The 17,307-nt window shown below is 72.0% G+C and overlaps 1 protein-coding gene across 1 annotated transcript; it reads right to left on the reverse strand.

Moving 5' to 3' along the window:
- Window positions 1–71: 71 nt before the first annotated feature.
- Window positions 72–15,902, reverse strand: AGAP2 (ArfGAP with GTPase domain, ankyrin repeat and PH domain 2). The gene is given in 21 exon segments (XM_075724961.1): window positions 72–278; window positions 866–1,121; window positions 1,209–1,431; window positions 2,205–2,295; window positions 2,371–2,522; window positions 2,800–2,859; window positions 3,181–3,330; window positions 5,295–5,337; window positions 5,339–5,409; window positions 5,489–5,651; window positions 5,729–5,833; window positions 5,922–6,008; window positions 6,632–6,784; window positions 6,861–6,899; window positions 6,901–6,983; window positions 7,871–8,005; window positions 8,089–8,230; window positions 8,307–8,392; window positions 9,205–9,292; window positions 9,374–9,432; window positions 15,743–15,902. Coding segments are annotated over 21 exon segments (2,553 nt in total).
- Between the last annotated feature and the right edge of the window lie 1,405 nt (window positions 15,903–17,307).

The following is a 17,307-nucleotide window of genomic DNA, read 5'->3' on the forward strand; positions in this document are numbered from 1 at the left end:
GGGGCCGAGCCAGGGCCCACGGGCACCCACAGTCCGGGGGGATGCCGAGCGGGCACCGGGCCCCTCGCCGGCTATACCAGGGCGGTCCGGGGCTCGCAGGGTCCCATGCTGGCGCAGCTGCTCTTGCGGCGCAGCCCGGGGGTGGCCGGGCCGCCGGGGCCCTCGCCGGGGCAGCCGTGCTGCAGCAGGATGTCGGCGCACTCCTGGCTGCCGGCGCGGCGGGCGTAGAAGAGCGCCGTGCGGCCCTGCCCGTCCCGCGCCCGGACGTCCGCGCCGTACTGCGGGCACAGCCAACGCGTCAGCCGCCCCGCGCCACGGGCCCTGGCCCCCGTGGCCATGACACGGTCCCCGTGGCCATGCCGTGTCCCCAGTAGCCGTGCCGTGTCCCCCATGGATGCGCCTTATCCGCCATGGCTGTGCCACGTCCCCCGTGGTCACGGCACGTTCCCCCGTAGCCATCCCGTGTCTCGCTTGGCACGGTGCGATTCCCCCACGGCCATCCCATGATTCTCATGGCCATGCCACGTCATGGTCCCCATGACCATGCCATCTCCCCCATAACCATGCCACAGTCCCCATGACCACACCACGTCCCCCATAGCCACGCCATGGTCCCCATGACCACACCACGTCCCCCATAGCCACGTCATGGTCCCCATGACCACACCACGTCCCCCATAGCCACGCCATGGTCCCCATGACCACACCACGTCCCCCATAGCCACGCCATGGTCCCCATGACCATGTTATCTCCCCCCCGGCCATGCCATGGTCTCCATGACCATTCCACGTGCCCCATGGCCACACCATGCCACTGTCCCCCCACCCCGGCCCTGTCCCCCCTTCGCCCCCTGCCCAAACGTACCCACACCAGCAGCTGGGTGATGACCACGAGGGACATGTCGCAGGCCACGTGCAGCGCCGTGCGCCGGTCCTTGTCACCGGTGCTGATGTTGAGCTGCTCCTTCTTGCTGTGGGCCAGGAGCAGCAGCACCGTCTCCAGGTCCTTCTCCTGCACCGCGTGGAAGAGCTGCTCCCCCAGCGGCGCCTCAGCCGCCGGCAGCGGCGCCAGGAAGAGCCGCTGCTCGTACTTGGCCCGGATCCACGACTCCCGCTCCTCCCTGGGGAGACGGGTGGCATCAGGGACCGTGTGGCACTGGCTAGGTGGCACGGTGGTGACATGGTGGGTGGGGAGGGGTGACACCCACCGGGACGACTCGTGGGTGGGCTTGCAGCGGCCCTGCGGGTTCTTCTCCCAGATGCTGTTGGCAGTGGCGTTGCCGATGGACGTCAGCACCAGCGTGAGCTCCCGGGGCCAGTCGTCCAGGTCGAGGGAGCGCACGCGGGACAGGTGGGTGCCCAGGTTGCGGTGGATCCCCGAGCACTCGATGCAGATCAAGGCCCCCAGGTTCAGGCTGGCCCAGGTGGGGTCTAGGGCGGGGATGTGCAGAGACCATCAGCACCGCGCCGGGGGCATTGGGCGGCCCCTAGTGCTGCCTGGCCCACGGCACGGCCCACGGCAGCGTGTGGCCATTGCACGGTCCATGGCAGCCCTTGGCACCCCATGGTGCGTGGCACTGCGTGACCCACGGCACCACGCAACCCATGGCACAGTATGGCCCGTGGCATCACGTGGCCCACGGCATCGTGTGGCCTATGGCATCACGTGGCACATGGTGTTTCCTAGTCCAGGGCATTGGGTAGCCCATAGCATGACGTGGCCCATGGCATTAGATGGCCCATGGTGCCATGTGGCACATGTTGCTTCCTAGTCCAGGGTATTGGGTAGCCCATGGCATGACATGGCCCATGGCATTAGATGGCCCGTGGTGCCATGTGGCACATGGTGCTTCCTTGCCCAGGCTATTGGGTGGCCCTTGGCCTGGGGTGTCATGTCACCCCATAGCACCGTCTGGCTCGTGGCACACCTTGACCCATGGCACTGCACGGCCAATGGCACCGTGTGACCGATGGCACCACACGGCCCGTGGCACTGCAAGAGCAATGGCGCTGCCCAGCACTGAATTACTTAAGGCCCCACATGGCCTGTCGACATGTGGTCCATGGCCAATGGCCCCAAGTAACCGATGGCCCCACACGATCCACGGCACTGTGTGACCAACGGCCACCCGTGGCCTGTGGCCCCACATGGCCCGTGGCCCCACGTCACCAACGGCCCCCCCGGCTGACCCCAGGAGACTCACTGGGTGCCCCACAGTCCACGCAGAGCGAGTTGCCCCGGGCGTTGCGGATGGCCTGGATGGCCACGGCTTCGCTCTGGCTGTCCATGCGAGCCTGGGAGAGACGGGGGGTGAGCGGGGCAGGGGGTGGTGGCATCGTGGCCCCCCCCGGCCGCCTGTGGGGTCCTACCTTGTTCTTGCTGCTCTCACAGCACTGCAGGCTGGCCAGGATCTGGCTCTCGATGGCCTGCACCCAGGCGTCGCGTTCCTCGAAGCTGCCCGCCTCGAAGTGCCACGTCTGGCCCGTGCTGGACACGATGATGAACTCGAAGTTCTCCTCCTCTGTGGGACCAGAGACCCCCCGGTGGGCGGTGGGACGGGGGGGCTGGTCAGCGTGGTGGGGGGTCCCATGCTCGGGGGGTGCTGGGCTGCCCCAGCGCCTGCCCCAGCCCCCTCCCACCCCACACCTAAAGGGGTGCCCACCCCAGTGGTCCCCACCACCCCCCCGCTCCCAGGGACCCCCCGTCTCTGCCCGGCAGGGGATGCGGTGGCGGCAGGCGAGGATGGGACACAGCCACATGCATGAGTGGAGCAGGCCACGCGCCACGCACCACATTACCTGTTTTATAAATATTTCTTAAACTACCAAAGCTTTTTAATTTCCACATTTTGCGCTTGGCTGCGGAGGGTCCGGGGCAGCGAGAGCAGAGAGAGGAAAGGGGGAGAGAGAGTCACGAGAGGAGCCCGCAAAGCCCTGGGGGGACGGGGACAGCGCCGGGGTGCAGGGGGTGGCAGGCGGTGGCAGAGCGGGGGGACGTGTGGGCAGGGCAGCAGTGGCTGAGCGTGGCAAGGGCGGGGGGCAGGATCAGGCCCAGATCCTCCGTTCACCGGAGCCCTGTGGCATCCAGGGGCACCGTCCCCGTGGGGTGCGTTGGCAGTGTCCCCGCAGCTCCACGGCCACCGTGACCATGGCTCGGGGACCTGTCCCCACGGCTCTCACCTTCTGCCTGCCCGGCCGAGCCCTCTGTCTTGGACGGCGTCATCAGCTTCTTCCGTCGGTGCTTCTTCCGGTCGATCATCGGCGACGGCGGCGGGTCTTTGCCCGAGCTGCTGGGGCTGGATATGGCCTCGAAGGCGGGGGGGCCGTCTGCTGAGAGACCCGCACGCTGGGGTGCTGGGGGCCACCGAGCTCGCCAGGGCCACTGCGCTCGTTAGGATCACTGGGGCCACCAGGGTCACAAGGAGCAGGGGGCTCACCAGGGCCATTGGAGCCACCAGGGTCACCAAGTTCACCAGGACCACCGGGCTCACAGGGGTCATCAGGGCTACCAGGGTCACCAAGCCCACCAGCACCACTGGTATCACCAGGATCACTGGGGCCACCAGGGTCACAAGGGCTCACTGGGGTCACAAGGGTCACGGGGCTACTGGAGCCACCAGGGTCACCAAATCCACCCAGGGCCACGGGGTCCCCAGCCTCACCAGGGGCCACTGGGTTCACCAGGGTCACGGGAGCTACTGGAGCCACCGGGCTCACCAAATCCACCAAGGGCCACGGGGGTCCCCAGGCTCACCAGGGGCCACTGGGCTCAGTGGGTTCACCAGGGTCACGGGGGCTACTGGAGCCACTGGGCTCACCAAATCCACCAAGGGCCACGGGGTCCCCAGCCTCACCAGGGGCCACTGGGTTCACCAGGGTCACGGGAGCTACTGGAGCCACCGGGCTCACCAAATCCACCAAGGGCCACGGGGTCCCCAGCCTCACCAGGGGCCACTGGGCTCACCGGGGTCATGGGGCTACTGGAGCCAACCGGGCTCACCAAATCCACCAAGGGCCACGGGGTCCCCAGCCTCACCAGGGGCCACTGGGCTCACCGGGGTCATGGGGCTACTGGAGCCACCGGGCTCACCAAATCCACCAAGGGCCCACGGGGTCCCCAGGCTCACCAGGGGCCACTGGGCTCAGTGGGTTCACCAGGGTCACGGGGGCTACTGGAGCCACTGGGCTCACCAAATCCACCAAGGGCCCACGGGGTCCCCAGCCTCACCAGGGGCCACTGGGTTCACCAGGGTCACGGGAGCTACTGGAGCCACCGGGCTCACCAAATCCACCAAGGGCCACGGGGTCCCCAGCCTCACCAGGGGCCACTGGGCTCACCGGGGTCATGGGGCTACTGGAGCCACCGGGCTCACCAAATCCACCAAGGGCCACGGGGTCCCCAGCCTCACCAGGGGCCACTGGGCTCACCGGGGTCATGGGGCTACTGGAGCCACTGGGCTCACCGGGGTCATGGGGCTACTGGAGCCACCGGGCTCACCAAATCCACCAAGGGGCCACGGGGTCCCCAGCCTCACCAGGGGCCACTGGGCTCACTGGGGTCATGGGGCTACTGGAGCCACCGGGCTCACCAAATCCACCAAGGGCCACGGGGTCCCCAGCCTCACCAGGGGCCACTGGGCTCACCGGGGTCATGGGGCTACTGGAGCCACCGGGCTCACCGGGGTCATGGGGCTACTGGAGCCACCGGGCTCACCAAATCCACCAAGGGCCACGGGGTCCCCAGCCTCACCAGGGGCCACTGGGCTCACTGGGGTCATGGGGCTACTGGAGCCACCGGGCTCACCAAATCCACCAAGGGCCACGGGGTCCCCAGCCTCACCAGGGGCCACTGGGCTCACTGGGGTCATGGGGCTACTGGAGCCACTGGGCTCACCGGGGTCATGGGGCTACTGGAGCCACCGGGCTCACCAAATCCACCAAGGGCCACGGGGTCCCCAGCCTCACCAGGGGCCACTGGGCTCACCGGGGTCATGGGGCTACTGGAGCCACCGGGCTCACCAAATCCACCAAGGGCCACGGGGTCCCCAGGCTCACCAGGGGCCACTGGGCTCACTGGGGTCATGGGGCTACTGGAGCCACTGGGCTCACTGGGGTCATGGGGCTACTGGAGCCACCGGGCTCACCAAATCCACCAAGGGCCATGGGGTCCCCAGCCTCACCAGGGGCCACTGGGCTCAGCGGGGCCACCACAGGCGAGGCCCCTGGCTCTGTCCCGGGGGGTCGCTGGGCCCCCGAGCGTGAGAGGGGCCGGGGCCGGGGCCGCTCACCGGAGCCGGACAGCTTGGCGCTGGAGGCGGAGGCGCAGCGCTGCAGGGACCCGCTCAGCCTTGCCCGTGCCCTTCAGCCCTGGCTCCGGCGGGAGGCTAAGCCCCACGGGGGAGACGCCAGCTGCGGGTGGGGAAGGACCGGTGATGCGGGGGTCCTCCCCGGACCCCCGCCCCACGGCCGCCGCCGCCCCAGTACTCACCACCGCCCTCGGGTGCCGTCCCCCCACCCACGTCCTTCACCAGCCCGTTGATGCTGGCCGAGGGGCCGCAGGCGGAGATGGCGCGGGGCGGGCGCTTGCCGGGGACCTTGACGGTGGTACGGAGGAGGTCCATCTCCTTCCCGTGGGTGCTGTGGATGTAGTCCTGCCACGGGGACAGGCCGGGGCTGAGACCGGGGCTCCCTGCCGCGCTGGGGACGCGGTGGGGACAGGGCCACTCACATTGATGCTGGGGTGGTAGAAGAGGAGCCCGTTGCTGGACAAGGTCACGTACTTCTTCTTCCACTCTTTGTTGAGGGAGTTGCCGCTGCGCTTCAGCAGGAAGCTCTGGGGACGAGGGGACGGTGAGGGGGACCGGGAGGGGACAGCTGGGGGCTTTGTCGTGTCCCGCCACCGCCACCACCGCCCCGCTGACCTGCTTGATGGGGATGGCGCGGCCGCTGCCCGCCACCTCGCCCCGGCTGTCCAGGCTCCGCTTCTCCGAGTCGCTGCCCCGGCGCGTCTGCGGGCATGGGCTTGGTGGGACGCGTGGCACTGCTGGGGGCACCCGGGGTGCCACGTCCCCAACCACCGTGGCCCCGTTGTGGGGACACCCTGGGGTGCCCACATGGCCCCCACTGCCAGAGCCCCACGGTGGGGACACCCTGGGTGCCATGTGCGTCCCCCATCACCCACGCTGTCGGGGGGGCACCCCGAGATGCCACGTCCCCCTGTGCCGCTACCACCACCCTGCCAGGGGACACCCCCGGGCGCCATGCATTCCCTGCTGCCACTGCCCCTGCCAGGGGACACCCCAGGTACTGTGTACCCCCCACTCCTGGGTAGGCACCCCAGGTGCCACGTGGTCCCCACTGCCACCACCCTGCCAGGGGACCCCCTGGGTGCCACGCGTTCCCTGCTGCCACCACCCCTGCCAGGGGACACCCAGGGTGCCACGTGTCCCCTGTAGCCACCACCACCCTGCCAGGGGACAGCCAGGGTGCCACGTGCCCCCCTGTGCCACCACCACCCTGCCAGGGGGACACCCCGGGTGCTACGTGTCCCCTGTAGCCACCACCCTTCCAGGGGGACCCTCCAGGTGCCACATGTCCCCCGCTGCCGCCATGGGGATCCCAGCCCACTCACGGCAAAGAGGCTGGTGCGGCGCTTGGCCCCGCGGTGCAGGGAGCTGGGGGTGCCCAGGGGGGCCGGGGTCTCGCTCCGCAGCTCCCGGTGGCTGACGTTGGGGGTGGATGGCAGCGAGGACGAGTAGTCGCTGGTGTGGCCACCGTTGCTGGCCTGGATGGGACACGGGGTCAGCCCCAGCGTCCCGTGGCCGGAGGGACGGGCAAGGGCGGCGCGAGCCGGGGGGTACCTGGCCGGGGTGGATGCCCCCGACAGGGGTGGATGCGGCCCGAGTGGCTGGGGGTGCTGGGCAGAGACTTGCAGGATTGCATGAGCTGCTGCTGCTTCTTCAGCGCCACCACCTTCTGGGCGACTGCGCGAGAGCCCCGCGTCAGGCGGGCCGTGCTGCCAAGACCCCCAACCCGCCTGGCCACAGTCCCCATCCCACTCAGCCATGGCCCCCACCCCACGCTGGCCACACTCCCCATGCCACCCAGTCATGGCCCCCACCCCATGCTGGCCACAATCCCCATGCCACCCAGTCATGGCCCCCACCCCATGCTGGCCACAATCCCCATCCCATCCAGCCTTGGTCCCCATTCTACCTCAGCCTCTGGCCACGGACCCATCCCACCCTAGACATTGGCCATGGTCCCCCCACCCACCCAGCCATGACTCCTGTGCCACTCTGGCCACTGGCCACTGTCCCAACATACCTGGTCACCAGCCTGCAGCCACTGCCCACAGCCCCCATCCCACCCAGACACGGTCCCCATCCCACCCTGCCCATGATCCCTGTCCCACCTGACCACTGGCCACGGTCCCCATCCCACCCCGGCCATGATCCCTGTCCCACCTGACCACTGGCCACGGTCCCCATCCCAACCTGGCCATGATCCCCATCCCACCCTGGCCACTGGCCACGGTCCCCATCCCACCCTGGCCATGATCCCCATCCCACCCTGGCCACTGGCCACGGTCCCCATCCCACCCTGCCCATGATCCCCATCCCATCTGACCACTGGCCACGGTCCCCATGCCACCCTGGCCACTGGCCATGTGTCCTGTGCCACTCTGGCCACAATCCCCCAACCCACCCAACCACGATCCCCATTCCACACTGGCCACGGCCCCTGTCCTACCTGGTCACCAGTCCCCCACCCACCCCCGCCACCAGCCACGGCCCCCATCCCACCACCAGCACATCCCCGCCGGCTACACCGGACCCGTTGGCGGAGCTGAGCACCCCGGGACACCCACCCTCAGTGAAGACCCGGTCGACGTTGAGGCCGTACGTGGCACAGGTCTCGTAGTAGAGGCACCTCTTCATGTCCCCGCAGAGCGCCTGGGCCCGGGCGTCCTCGATCACCCGGGGGTTGGAGGAGCTGATCTTGTCTGGGGGCAGCAAGGGAGTGAGGCAGGGGTTGTCCCCTCCCCGCCCCTGTCCCTGTGGGGCTGGTCCCATGTCCCCAGCTCACCCTGGGTGCCCACCAGCGCCAGGGCCACCTCGCTGGCGCCCAGGTAGCCGCTGAGCAGCGCATGCAGCTGCGTCACCTCCTCAAAGCTGCTCTCGTTCTCCAGGCTGAAGACGAAGATGACGGCGTCTGCCCAGCTGGCAAACTGGGGGGGACGCGAACGGGGGTCAGGGCTTGGCACTGGCCGGCACAGCCCCCCCTGGCCCCCAGCCCCCACGTACCTTGGCATCTGGGGCACCTCCTTCCTCCCGGATGAGCAGGAGGTGGCTCTGGCCATCGACCATCACCTCGCGCTTGAACTGACCACCTGGAGCCGGAGGGAGGAGAGGGAGGAGCCCTGTGGCTGTGCCTGGCCCCATGGCCTTGAACATCCCTCGGCCGTGCCCAGCACCATGACCTTAGCCAGCCCCTTGGCCATGCCCAGCACCATGACCTTGGCCAGCCCCTCGGCCATGCTCAGCACCATGACCTGACCTGTACCCGTGGCCTTGACCGTCCCCATGACTTTGTCCACCCCCACAGCTGTGCCCAGCACCATGGCCTTGTCTGTCCCCATGGCCTTGACCATCCCCATGGCCATGCCCAGCACCATGGCCTTACCTGTCTGATGGCCACACCCAACCCTATGGCCTTGCCCATCCCCGTGGCCTCGTCCAGCACCATGGCCTTGTCCATGCCACAGCCGCGCTCAGTGCCATGGCCTTCTCTGTCCCCATGGCCTTGCCCAGCACTATGGCCATGCCCAGTATCGTGGCTGTGCCCTGCACCATAGCCCTGTCCATCCCATGGCCGTGCCCAACCCTGTGGCCTTGTCCACCCCACAGCCATGCCCAGCACCATGGCCTTGTCCATCCCCATGGCCATGCCCAGCACCGTGGCCCTGTCCATCCCCATGGCCATGCCGAGCACCATGGCCTTGTCTGTCCTCATGACCTTGTCCATCCCCATGGCCATGCCCAGCACCGTGGCCATGCCCATCACCATAGCCCTGTCCATCCCCATGGCCATGCCCAGCACCACAGCCTGGTCCATCCCATGGCCACGCTCAGGCCCATGGCCATGCCCAACCCCATGGCCAAGCCCAACCCCATGGCCATGTGCATCCCCGTGGCCACTCACTCTCGGTGGGCTCCAGGCCCACGTAGGAGCCAGTGAGGAAGCGGTGGACGAGCGCTGACTTCCCACTCTTGCTGCTGCCCAGGACACCCTGGGGAGAGGGCAGAGAGGGCATCAGGGCAGCTGAGGACGGAAGGGCACGGGGCAGGGACATGGGGACACGGTACCCCACCAGGCGGATCTCGGGGATGGAGCGGCCCAGGGTCCATTCCTGGCTGTTCACCAAGGCCTCTGTGGGAAGGAGAGGGGTGAGAGGTGCCCGGGCACCCCCCGCACCCCCTGGCACCCCAGCCCAGGGAGGGGCACAGCCGCCCCCAGCCCTGCGGCAGCGCCGCCGGCAGCATCTTGCGTGGGCGGCCACGAGCCGTCACCAAGCAACGGCGCCGCACCGAGCCTGGCGGAGGTGGCGGGAGGGACGCGAGACACGACGTGGCAGGGATGGGGACATGGCAATGGGCACAAGGACACGGTGGGCACCAGGATGTGGCAGGCATGAGGATGCAGCATGGCAGGAGGACGTGGCGTGGCATGGGGACGTGGCGGGCACCAGGGCACAGCATGACGGGCACCAGGGCACGGCATGGCACTGAGGGACGTGATGTGGCACATGATGGACACGAGGCTGTAATGGACGTGGTGCACGACATGGCAGGCAGGAAGATGCAGTGTGGCACGAGGATGTGGTGTGGCACAGGGACATGGTGGGCAGAGGGACGTGCGGCAGCGTGGCACGAGGACACGATGGGCATGAGAACACAGTGTGGCTCGAGGATGTGGCATGGCTTGGAGACACGATGAGCACCAGGACACAGAGTGGCACAAGGACGTGGCGTGGCAGGAGGAGGCGGCGTGGCAGGAGGACGCGATGGCCACCGGGACGCGACGTGGCACAAGGAGGAGGCACGGCCCCCGATAGGCACGGGGTTGCGATTGCCGTGGTACACGACAACATGGCAGGCGCCAGCGTGTTTGGGGCATGAGGACATGGCATGGCACACGCACGCGGCGTGGCACAAGCACACAGCGCGGCGTGGCACAAGGACACTGCCTGTGCCCCCCACACACCCTGCCCAGCGCCCCGGGCAGCACAGCACCTCACCTCCTGCACCACGAGAAGGGGAAACTGAGGCAGGGCAGGGGCAGAGGGTGCCCTCATCTGCGCCTCAGTTTCCCCCGTGCCGTATGCAGGGCTCCCGCCCGCCAGGCGCACGGCAGGCGAGGGGTTAACGCTGCTGCCTGGCACCCCGCGCATCCTCGCCGAGCTGCCACCCACGGGTGTCCCCGCTGCCACCCCCGGCTCCCCGGCTCTGCCCACGCGCCCCACGGCACCGGGGGGTCAAGGCCAGGAACAGGGCGGACAGAGGGACGCAGAGGGCTGCACGGACGGACAGGTCGGCTGTGGGGCGGCCGGACAGATGGACGTGGGGCAAGTGGGACAGAAAGACAGACGAATGTGTGACGCACGGACGGCAGCAGGAACGGAGGAGCGGACGGACGGATGCCGGGATGGAAAGACGGGCGAGGGGTTGGCCCCCGAGACAATGGAGCCAGCCCCGACGGGGAAACTGAGGCACAGGAGCCCCCGCCACGGCCGGCGCCTGAGGACCCCCACGGCAGCCGCCCCACGGGACCCCAAGGCCAGGCACGGGCCGGGACCCCTGGGTCCCCCTGCGCGGGGGGCGGCCCTGCCTGCTGCCCCCAGGCCGGCAGCCAGCCCCCCTCAACCAGCACCCACCGCCCGCCCCCCGCCGTGGGGCGCAGACGGGTCCTTCCGCCCCACACGGCTCACAGCCCCGGCCGGCGAGCACGCCGTCCCCCTCGCCGGCTCCCCACGCCCACCTCCTGCCCCACGGGCAGCCACGGGGAAACTGAGGCACGGCACTGAGGCACGGCACAACACCCCACGGCACAACAACACCCCACGGCACAACAACACCCCACGGCACAACAACACCCCACGGCACAGCCGGCGCGTGGACGCGGGCGTCCGGCGGTACCCACCCGCCATCCCCCCCGCAGCCAGGTCACCGAGGGACGCAGGGGAAACCGAGGCACGGCACGGCGGACCCCGGCATCCGGGCTGCCCCCCCCCCCGCTCCCCCCAGCCCGGTACTCACTGGGGGAGGCCCCTCTGCCCGCGTCGGTGCTGAGCAGGGCCCAGGGGGGCGCGGGGTGGGTGGGGGTGGCCGCCGGGCTCTTGGCGAAGATCCCGCTGATGAACTTGAGCATCTTGCGGTCGCGGGTGGAGGCTCGGCCGCCCTCGCGCCCCCGTTTCAACCCCGTTTCGGCGAGGGGGGGAGCGGGCGCCGGCGCCAAACCCCCCGGTCCCGGGTGTAAATCGCTGTTATCCAGGGTCTTGCTTTTGCCTTTGCGGGGGGAGAGCCGAGCCCGCGCCGGCGGTCGGGGGGCCCCCTCGGCACCCGCTTTGCCCCCCGCTTTGGGGCGCCCCTTGCCCTCGCCCTCGGGCCAGGAGAGGCGGCTGCCGGCGGTTTTGTGGGCGCCTTTGCCCATCTTGGCCTCGGCGCCCACCTTGGCCCCGCTGGTGGTCACCGTCTTGAAGGGTTTGGTGCCGGCCAGGCGTAACCGGCGGGCGCCGGCGGCCGGGTGCGGGGACGAGGCGCCGGGTGCCGGGTGGGACGGGGGTTTGCCCCCCGCCGGGGGACCCTCGGGGTGACCCCAGCTGGCCTGGCCCAGCAGCGGGCGGCGGGCGGGCGCCGAGGGCGGGGGGCACTCCTGGGGCGCCCGGCCCCGCTCCTCCGCCGCCTCCAAGGTGCCCTTGGCCCCCCGGGCGAGGCCGTCGGGTTTGGGGGGCACGGCGGGGGGCAGCAGCGCCGGGTCGGGCTTGGGGGGCACGGCGGGGGGCAGCGAGGCCGGGTCGGGCTTGGGGGGCACGGCCGGGGGGGCGGGCAGCGAGGCCGGGTCGGGCTTGGGGGGCACAGCGGGGGGCAGCGAGGCCGGGTCGGGTTTGGGGGGCACGGCGGGCGGGCCGGCGGCGGGCGTCGAGGCGGGCGAGCGGGGGCGGCTGGCGCCATGCCCACAGCGGGGCTCGGCGAGCCGCGGGGCCACCGCGGCTTCGCCCGTGGGCGCTGGGCCGGGGCTGGGGGTGCGGGGGCTGCCGGGGGGCAACGGGGTGTCGGTGGGGCCGGAGCCGGCCGTACTTATCCAGAGAGCGTCCTGGCGCTGGAAAAGCCGCTCGGGCCTCTTGGTTTTGCCGCCGCCGCCACCGCCACCGCCGGGGTCTTCGACGCGGGCAGCATCTGCCGCCCGCCCGGGTTGGGGGGCTCCATCGCCGCCCCCCGCCGCCTGCTCCGGCTCCCCCGGGGCTGCCACCGACTCGAGCTTGACCAGCGTGAGGGAGATGAGGTAGGTGGTCCGGCGCTGGAGGCCGGTGGTCCTGCTCATGGGTGCGGGCAGGGCAACCCCCCCCCCCCCCGCCGGGCAGGCAGAGCCCCCCCTCCCCGCGCCCCCCGCGCTCCCCTCGCCGGCTCCGCGTCCGCCGGTGCCGGAGGATGCTCGGCGCGGTCCCCACCCCCGGCCCTGCCTCCCCGAAGCCTTCCCCGCTCGCCCGCCCCCGGAGGGGTTGGCACCGCCGCCGCCCCCCCCCCCCTTCCCAAATCCACCCCCCCCCCGCTGGGACCGGGGCCGCCCCCCCCCCCGTCACCCCCGCCCCGGGTTAGCGACCGGGGGCATCGTGGGGGGCTCCCCCCGCCAGCGCTGGGGGGGAGATGGGGGGGGGTGATGGGGGGGTGATGGGGAGAGGGGATGGAGTGGGATGGGGGTGGTGGGCGGGGGGGGGGGCGAGGGGAGCGGGGTTATGGGGGGGTGAGGGGGCTGGGGGGGGGCGGGGAGGGGATGGGGGGGTTATGGGGCGCGGGGTGATGGAGGGGGGGTTATGGGGGCTGGGGGGGGGGGCTATGGGGCGGGGGGGGCCATGCCCGGGACCCCCCGGCACCGGGGCTCACGGCAGCGCCCCGACGGCTTCGTCCTCGGCGGCGGGGGGGGGGAGGGGGGGGCCGGGGGGGGCGGGGGGGCCGGGGCCGCCGCTCTCCGCCACGCGCCGCCGCCCGGGGCCGGGCCGGGGGAGGGGCGGCCCCGCCGCTACCGGGCAGGCGCGAGCGCTCCTGGCCCCCCCCCCCGCCCCCCCCCGGCACCTGCCCGCGCTTCCCGGGGCGGCCCTGCCCCCCCCGCCGCCGGCCCTGCCCCCCCGCGCCCCCCATCCCTGCACCCCGGGGCCCCCCCCGGCCCCGCGCCCCCCATCCCTGCACCCCCGGGCCCCCCCGGCCCCGCGCCCCCCATCCCTGCACCCCCGCCCCCCCCAGGTCCCCCATGTCCCCCCCGGTCCCCTCGCCCCCCCCCCCCCGGCCCCTCCACGTCTCCCAGCACCCTGCACCCCCCCAGCCCCCCCCAACTCCCCTTGGGCAGCCTGGGGGGGCCATGGGGGGCTGTGGGGGGCTGTGGGGGGCCCGTGGGGGGGTTGTGGCACCGGGCAGGCCCCGGCCGCCCGTTTTTTCCGGCATTTTTAGCAGCGGCGCAGAAATCCTCCGCATCCCGTTGCCACGGCAACGGCGGGGCTGGCGATGGGGGAGCCGCCGTGGCACCCGCCCGTGGCACCCGCCCGTGGCAACCCGGGCCAGGCCGTCACCCCCCAGCCCGGCCACGGCCACGGCCACGGCCACGGCCACGGCCACGGCCTGCGCCCCCCGCGACCCCACGGCACAGCCCGGGCCTGGGGACGGGCACAGGGGCCTGGGGGGCCGTGGGGCCCCGGGGCCAGCGAGGGACAGACGTGGCGCTTGGGGACGGACGCAGCGTTTGGGGACGGACGCGGCCCTTGGGGACACGGCGCCTGGTCAGGCTCGGCAGGGCAGGGCCCCCACCCCTCTGCGCCCACCCAAGGGTGCCCGGGAGGGGGGTGCTGGCACCCAGCGGGCAAGGACGGGGCGACCCGGCCCTGTGCCCCCCGCAGGACGGCGGCGCCCGGGGCCGAGGCGACGCGGGTGGCCCGTGGGGCTGGGGGCCGCGTGTGTCCCCCCCCGCGCGGGGTCCCCGGGAGCTGGCACGTCTCCGGTGCTCGTGACGGAGCCGGGCGCGTCGTCCCAGCAACCCGCCCACGGCCCCCGGCGAGCCACCGCAGCGTGGCCCCCCCCTGCACCCACCGGGGATGGGGGGGGGACCCCCGGAGCCCCCCGTGTCCCTCCCTGTCACCCCAGCCCCGTGACCCCTGCCCCTGGCCAGACCCTGTCCCTGCGCCGGGCTTGGGGGGGTCTGGCCCCTCTCAGCCCCCCCACGGTGCCAGTGCTGGCCCCCCCCTCCCAGTACAGCCCAGTCCCTCCCAGTGCCCCCCAGCAGCCCCCCATCGCTCAGGGGTGGCCGTTGTGGCACCATGGCCCACGCTATGGGGGGGGGGGACAGGGTCACACCGAGTCTGCCCCCCTCCCCGGGACAGCCGCGTCCCCATCCGGTGTCACCGGGCCCTGTGCCCCCCCCGCGCTCCCCCAGGAGTTTGGGGGCTGGGGGGAGGATGGGGGGGGGGGGGGCACCCCTCGGGGGGAGCTGGGCCCTGGGGGGCACCGGGGGTGCCCCGCGCCCCCCCCCCCCCCCATGCTGGCGGTGGGTACCACTTTGCGGGCGCTTAGCAACAAGGCATCCCCCTGCTTCCCGTTGCCACGGCAACCGCGCGGGGAGATGCCAGCGCACAAGGTGGGGGGGCACAGGGATGCGGGGGTTCGGCACCAGGGTGGGGGGGTGCGCCGGCACCCGTGCCCCCGGTGACGCCATCCCACCAGACACCCACTGCGGGGGGGGGACCACGGGGTGGGAGACCCCTCCCCAAAACTCCGTGGGGCCCCCAAAAGTGCCCCCCACCCCCCCCAGCAGCAGGGCCCCCCTCAGCGACCGCCGGAGGTAAGGAAACGGCCCCACGTCACCGACCGCAGCACCGGGGCTGTTGCACCGGAAACCAGCCCGACGGCACAGCTGCGGCGAAGGGGGGCCGGCGCCCCCCACCCCCCCCGGCGGGTCCCTGTGCCCCCCCCCATGTCCCCAAATGGGTCCCCGTGGCGGGGACGGTGCTGCTGGGCCCAGCCGGGCCCCCGGCGTGGCGCTGGGTGGGACTGGGCCTCGGCCACGCCGGGGGGCCGGGCACCCGCGCCCCACGGTTTGGGGGTGGCCCCGTCGGGGGTGGGGGCCCCAGGGACCCCCGAGGTGGGACAGGCACCCCCAGCGCGGCCGCGGGCACCGGCGGGCACCACCCCCGGGTGCGCGGCACTGGCCGGGGAGCACCAACGTCATCGCCGGCGTCTGGCCCTCCATCCCGCCATCCGTCGCCTGGCCGTCCGTCCATCCCTCCATCCCTCCCTCCAGCCAGCCGGACAGCCGTCCATCCGTCCGTCCATGCATCCATCCATCCATCCATCCGGCTCTCCGTCCATCCCTCCGCTTGTCCGGCTGTCCGTCCATCCTCCGCCCGTCCCCGCCATCCCGCCATCCCTCCCGCCATCCCTCCCCGCCCGCTGCCCCCGGACCCCGGCACTGCCCCTACCTTGCACCACGCAGAGGGACGCGGTGAGGCTGGCCCGGAGCTGCGGGTCCGGCACCGTCTCCACCAACCGAATCAACTTGTTCACGTGTTTCTTGGCCCCTTCGTGCCGCTTCACCTCCGCCCGGATGGCGGCCAGCACCTGCTGCCGGGGGGGGCTCATGGCACCCTTAGGTGCGGGCAGGGTCCCGCCGCGCCCCCGGGGTCATGGCTCAGCCCGGGGCTCGGCCCCGCTTGGCGTCGTGCCCCCCTCGGTTCATCCGGCCCCGCCGCCGCGCCGGGCCGCGCTTCCTGGCTGGCGTCACCTCGGTGGGGCTGGCGTCACCCCGGTGGGGCTGGCACGGGCGCCCGCCGGCGGGCGCAGGGCTGGGCCTGGGAATTCAGGGCGCACCGGGGCGGCGTGGCGGTGCCCGGCCCCGTCGGCGCGTCGGGACACGCCGGAGCCCGTCGGACGGCACGGCCCAGCACGCCCGCACCCGCCGCCTCCGGCAGCCCCGCGACGAGTGAGGACGCGGCGGGGAGACGGGCCGGACGCGGGGGACAGGGTGGGGACGCGGCGGGGACCCCAGGGAGCGGCGGTGGGGACGGCGGCGCGGGAGGGACGTGCGGCTGCTGGGCCCCACCAGGGACCTGCACACGCGGTGGGGGGAAACACACGTGGGGGGACGTGCACACGGAGACAGGTGCCAGCTGGGGACATGCCAGGGACATGCGTGTGCTGGGGACACACCAGGGCACTTAGACGCGCACACACGGGAGTCTTGCGCAGCCCCAGACGCACTGGGGACATGCGTGCAGCCACAGAGACACGCTAATGACGTGTGCGGTGACACAGACGTGCTAGGGACATGCATGCAGCCACACTGAGGTCATGCATGAAGCCACATGGACATGCTAGGGACACGTGTGCAGCCACACAGCCATGCTAGGGTCATGTATGTAGTGACAAAGACATGCTAGGGACACATGTGTGGCCACAGGGACACAGTAGGGGCATGCGCGCAATGACACGGACACGCTAGGGACATGTGTGTAGCCACACTGACGTGCTAGGGACATGCGTGCAGCTCCGTGTGCACGCAGCCGTGCCCCTGCCAGGGACGCGCTCACCCCAAAGCCCACGTCCCGGCCCCACGCCAGGCGGGGGCACGGGGGCACCGGGGTCCCTCGGGGACAGCCCCAGCCCCAGCCCCCCCCAGGCCGAGCTCAGGGCGCAGCCCCGCAGCCCTGGGGTGGGGGGGTTCGGGAGGAGAACACCCCCCAGCCATGGCCCCACGGCTCCCCATGGCCCTGACGTGGCCAAGCACCCATGGGGGGGTCCCAGCACCCACGGGGCGGGGGGACAAGAGCAGTGTCACCGTCCCCCCGGTCCCCCCCAAGCAGAGGTGGGGAGATGGGGGGGTGAGCGCAGGTTTATTGGGGTGAGGGGGTCCGAGGGGCCGCGGAGCACCCGTCTTCCCCGCAGAAGGAATTGGCCCTGGAGAGGGGCTGGACGGTGGCGGCTCTGCCCCCCGGGCTCGCGTGGCACCTGCGGGGACGGGGACCGTGACCCTCCAAAGCCACACCGC

This window comes from Pelecanus crispus, chromosome 26 (genome assembly GCF_030463565.1).
Source record: "Pelecanus crispus isolate bPelCri1 chromosome 26, bPelCri1.pri, whole genome shotgun sequence".
Classification (NCBI taxonomy): Eukaryota; Metazoa; Chordata; class Aves; order Pelecaniformes; family Pelecanidae; genus Pelecanus; species Pelecanus crispus.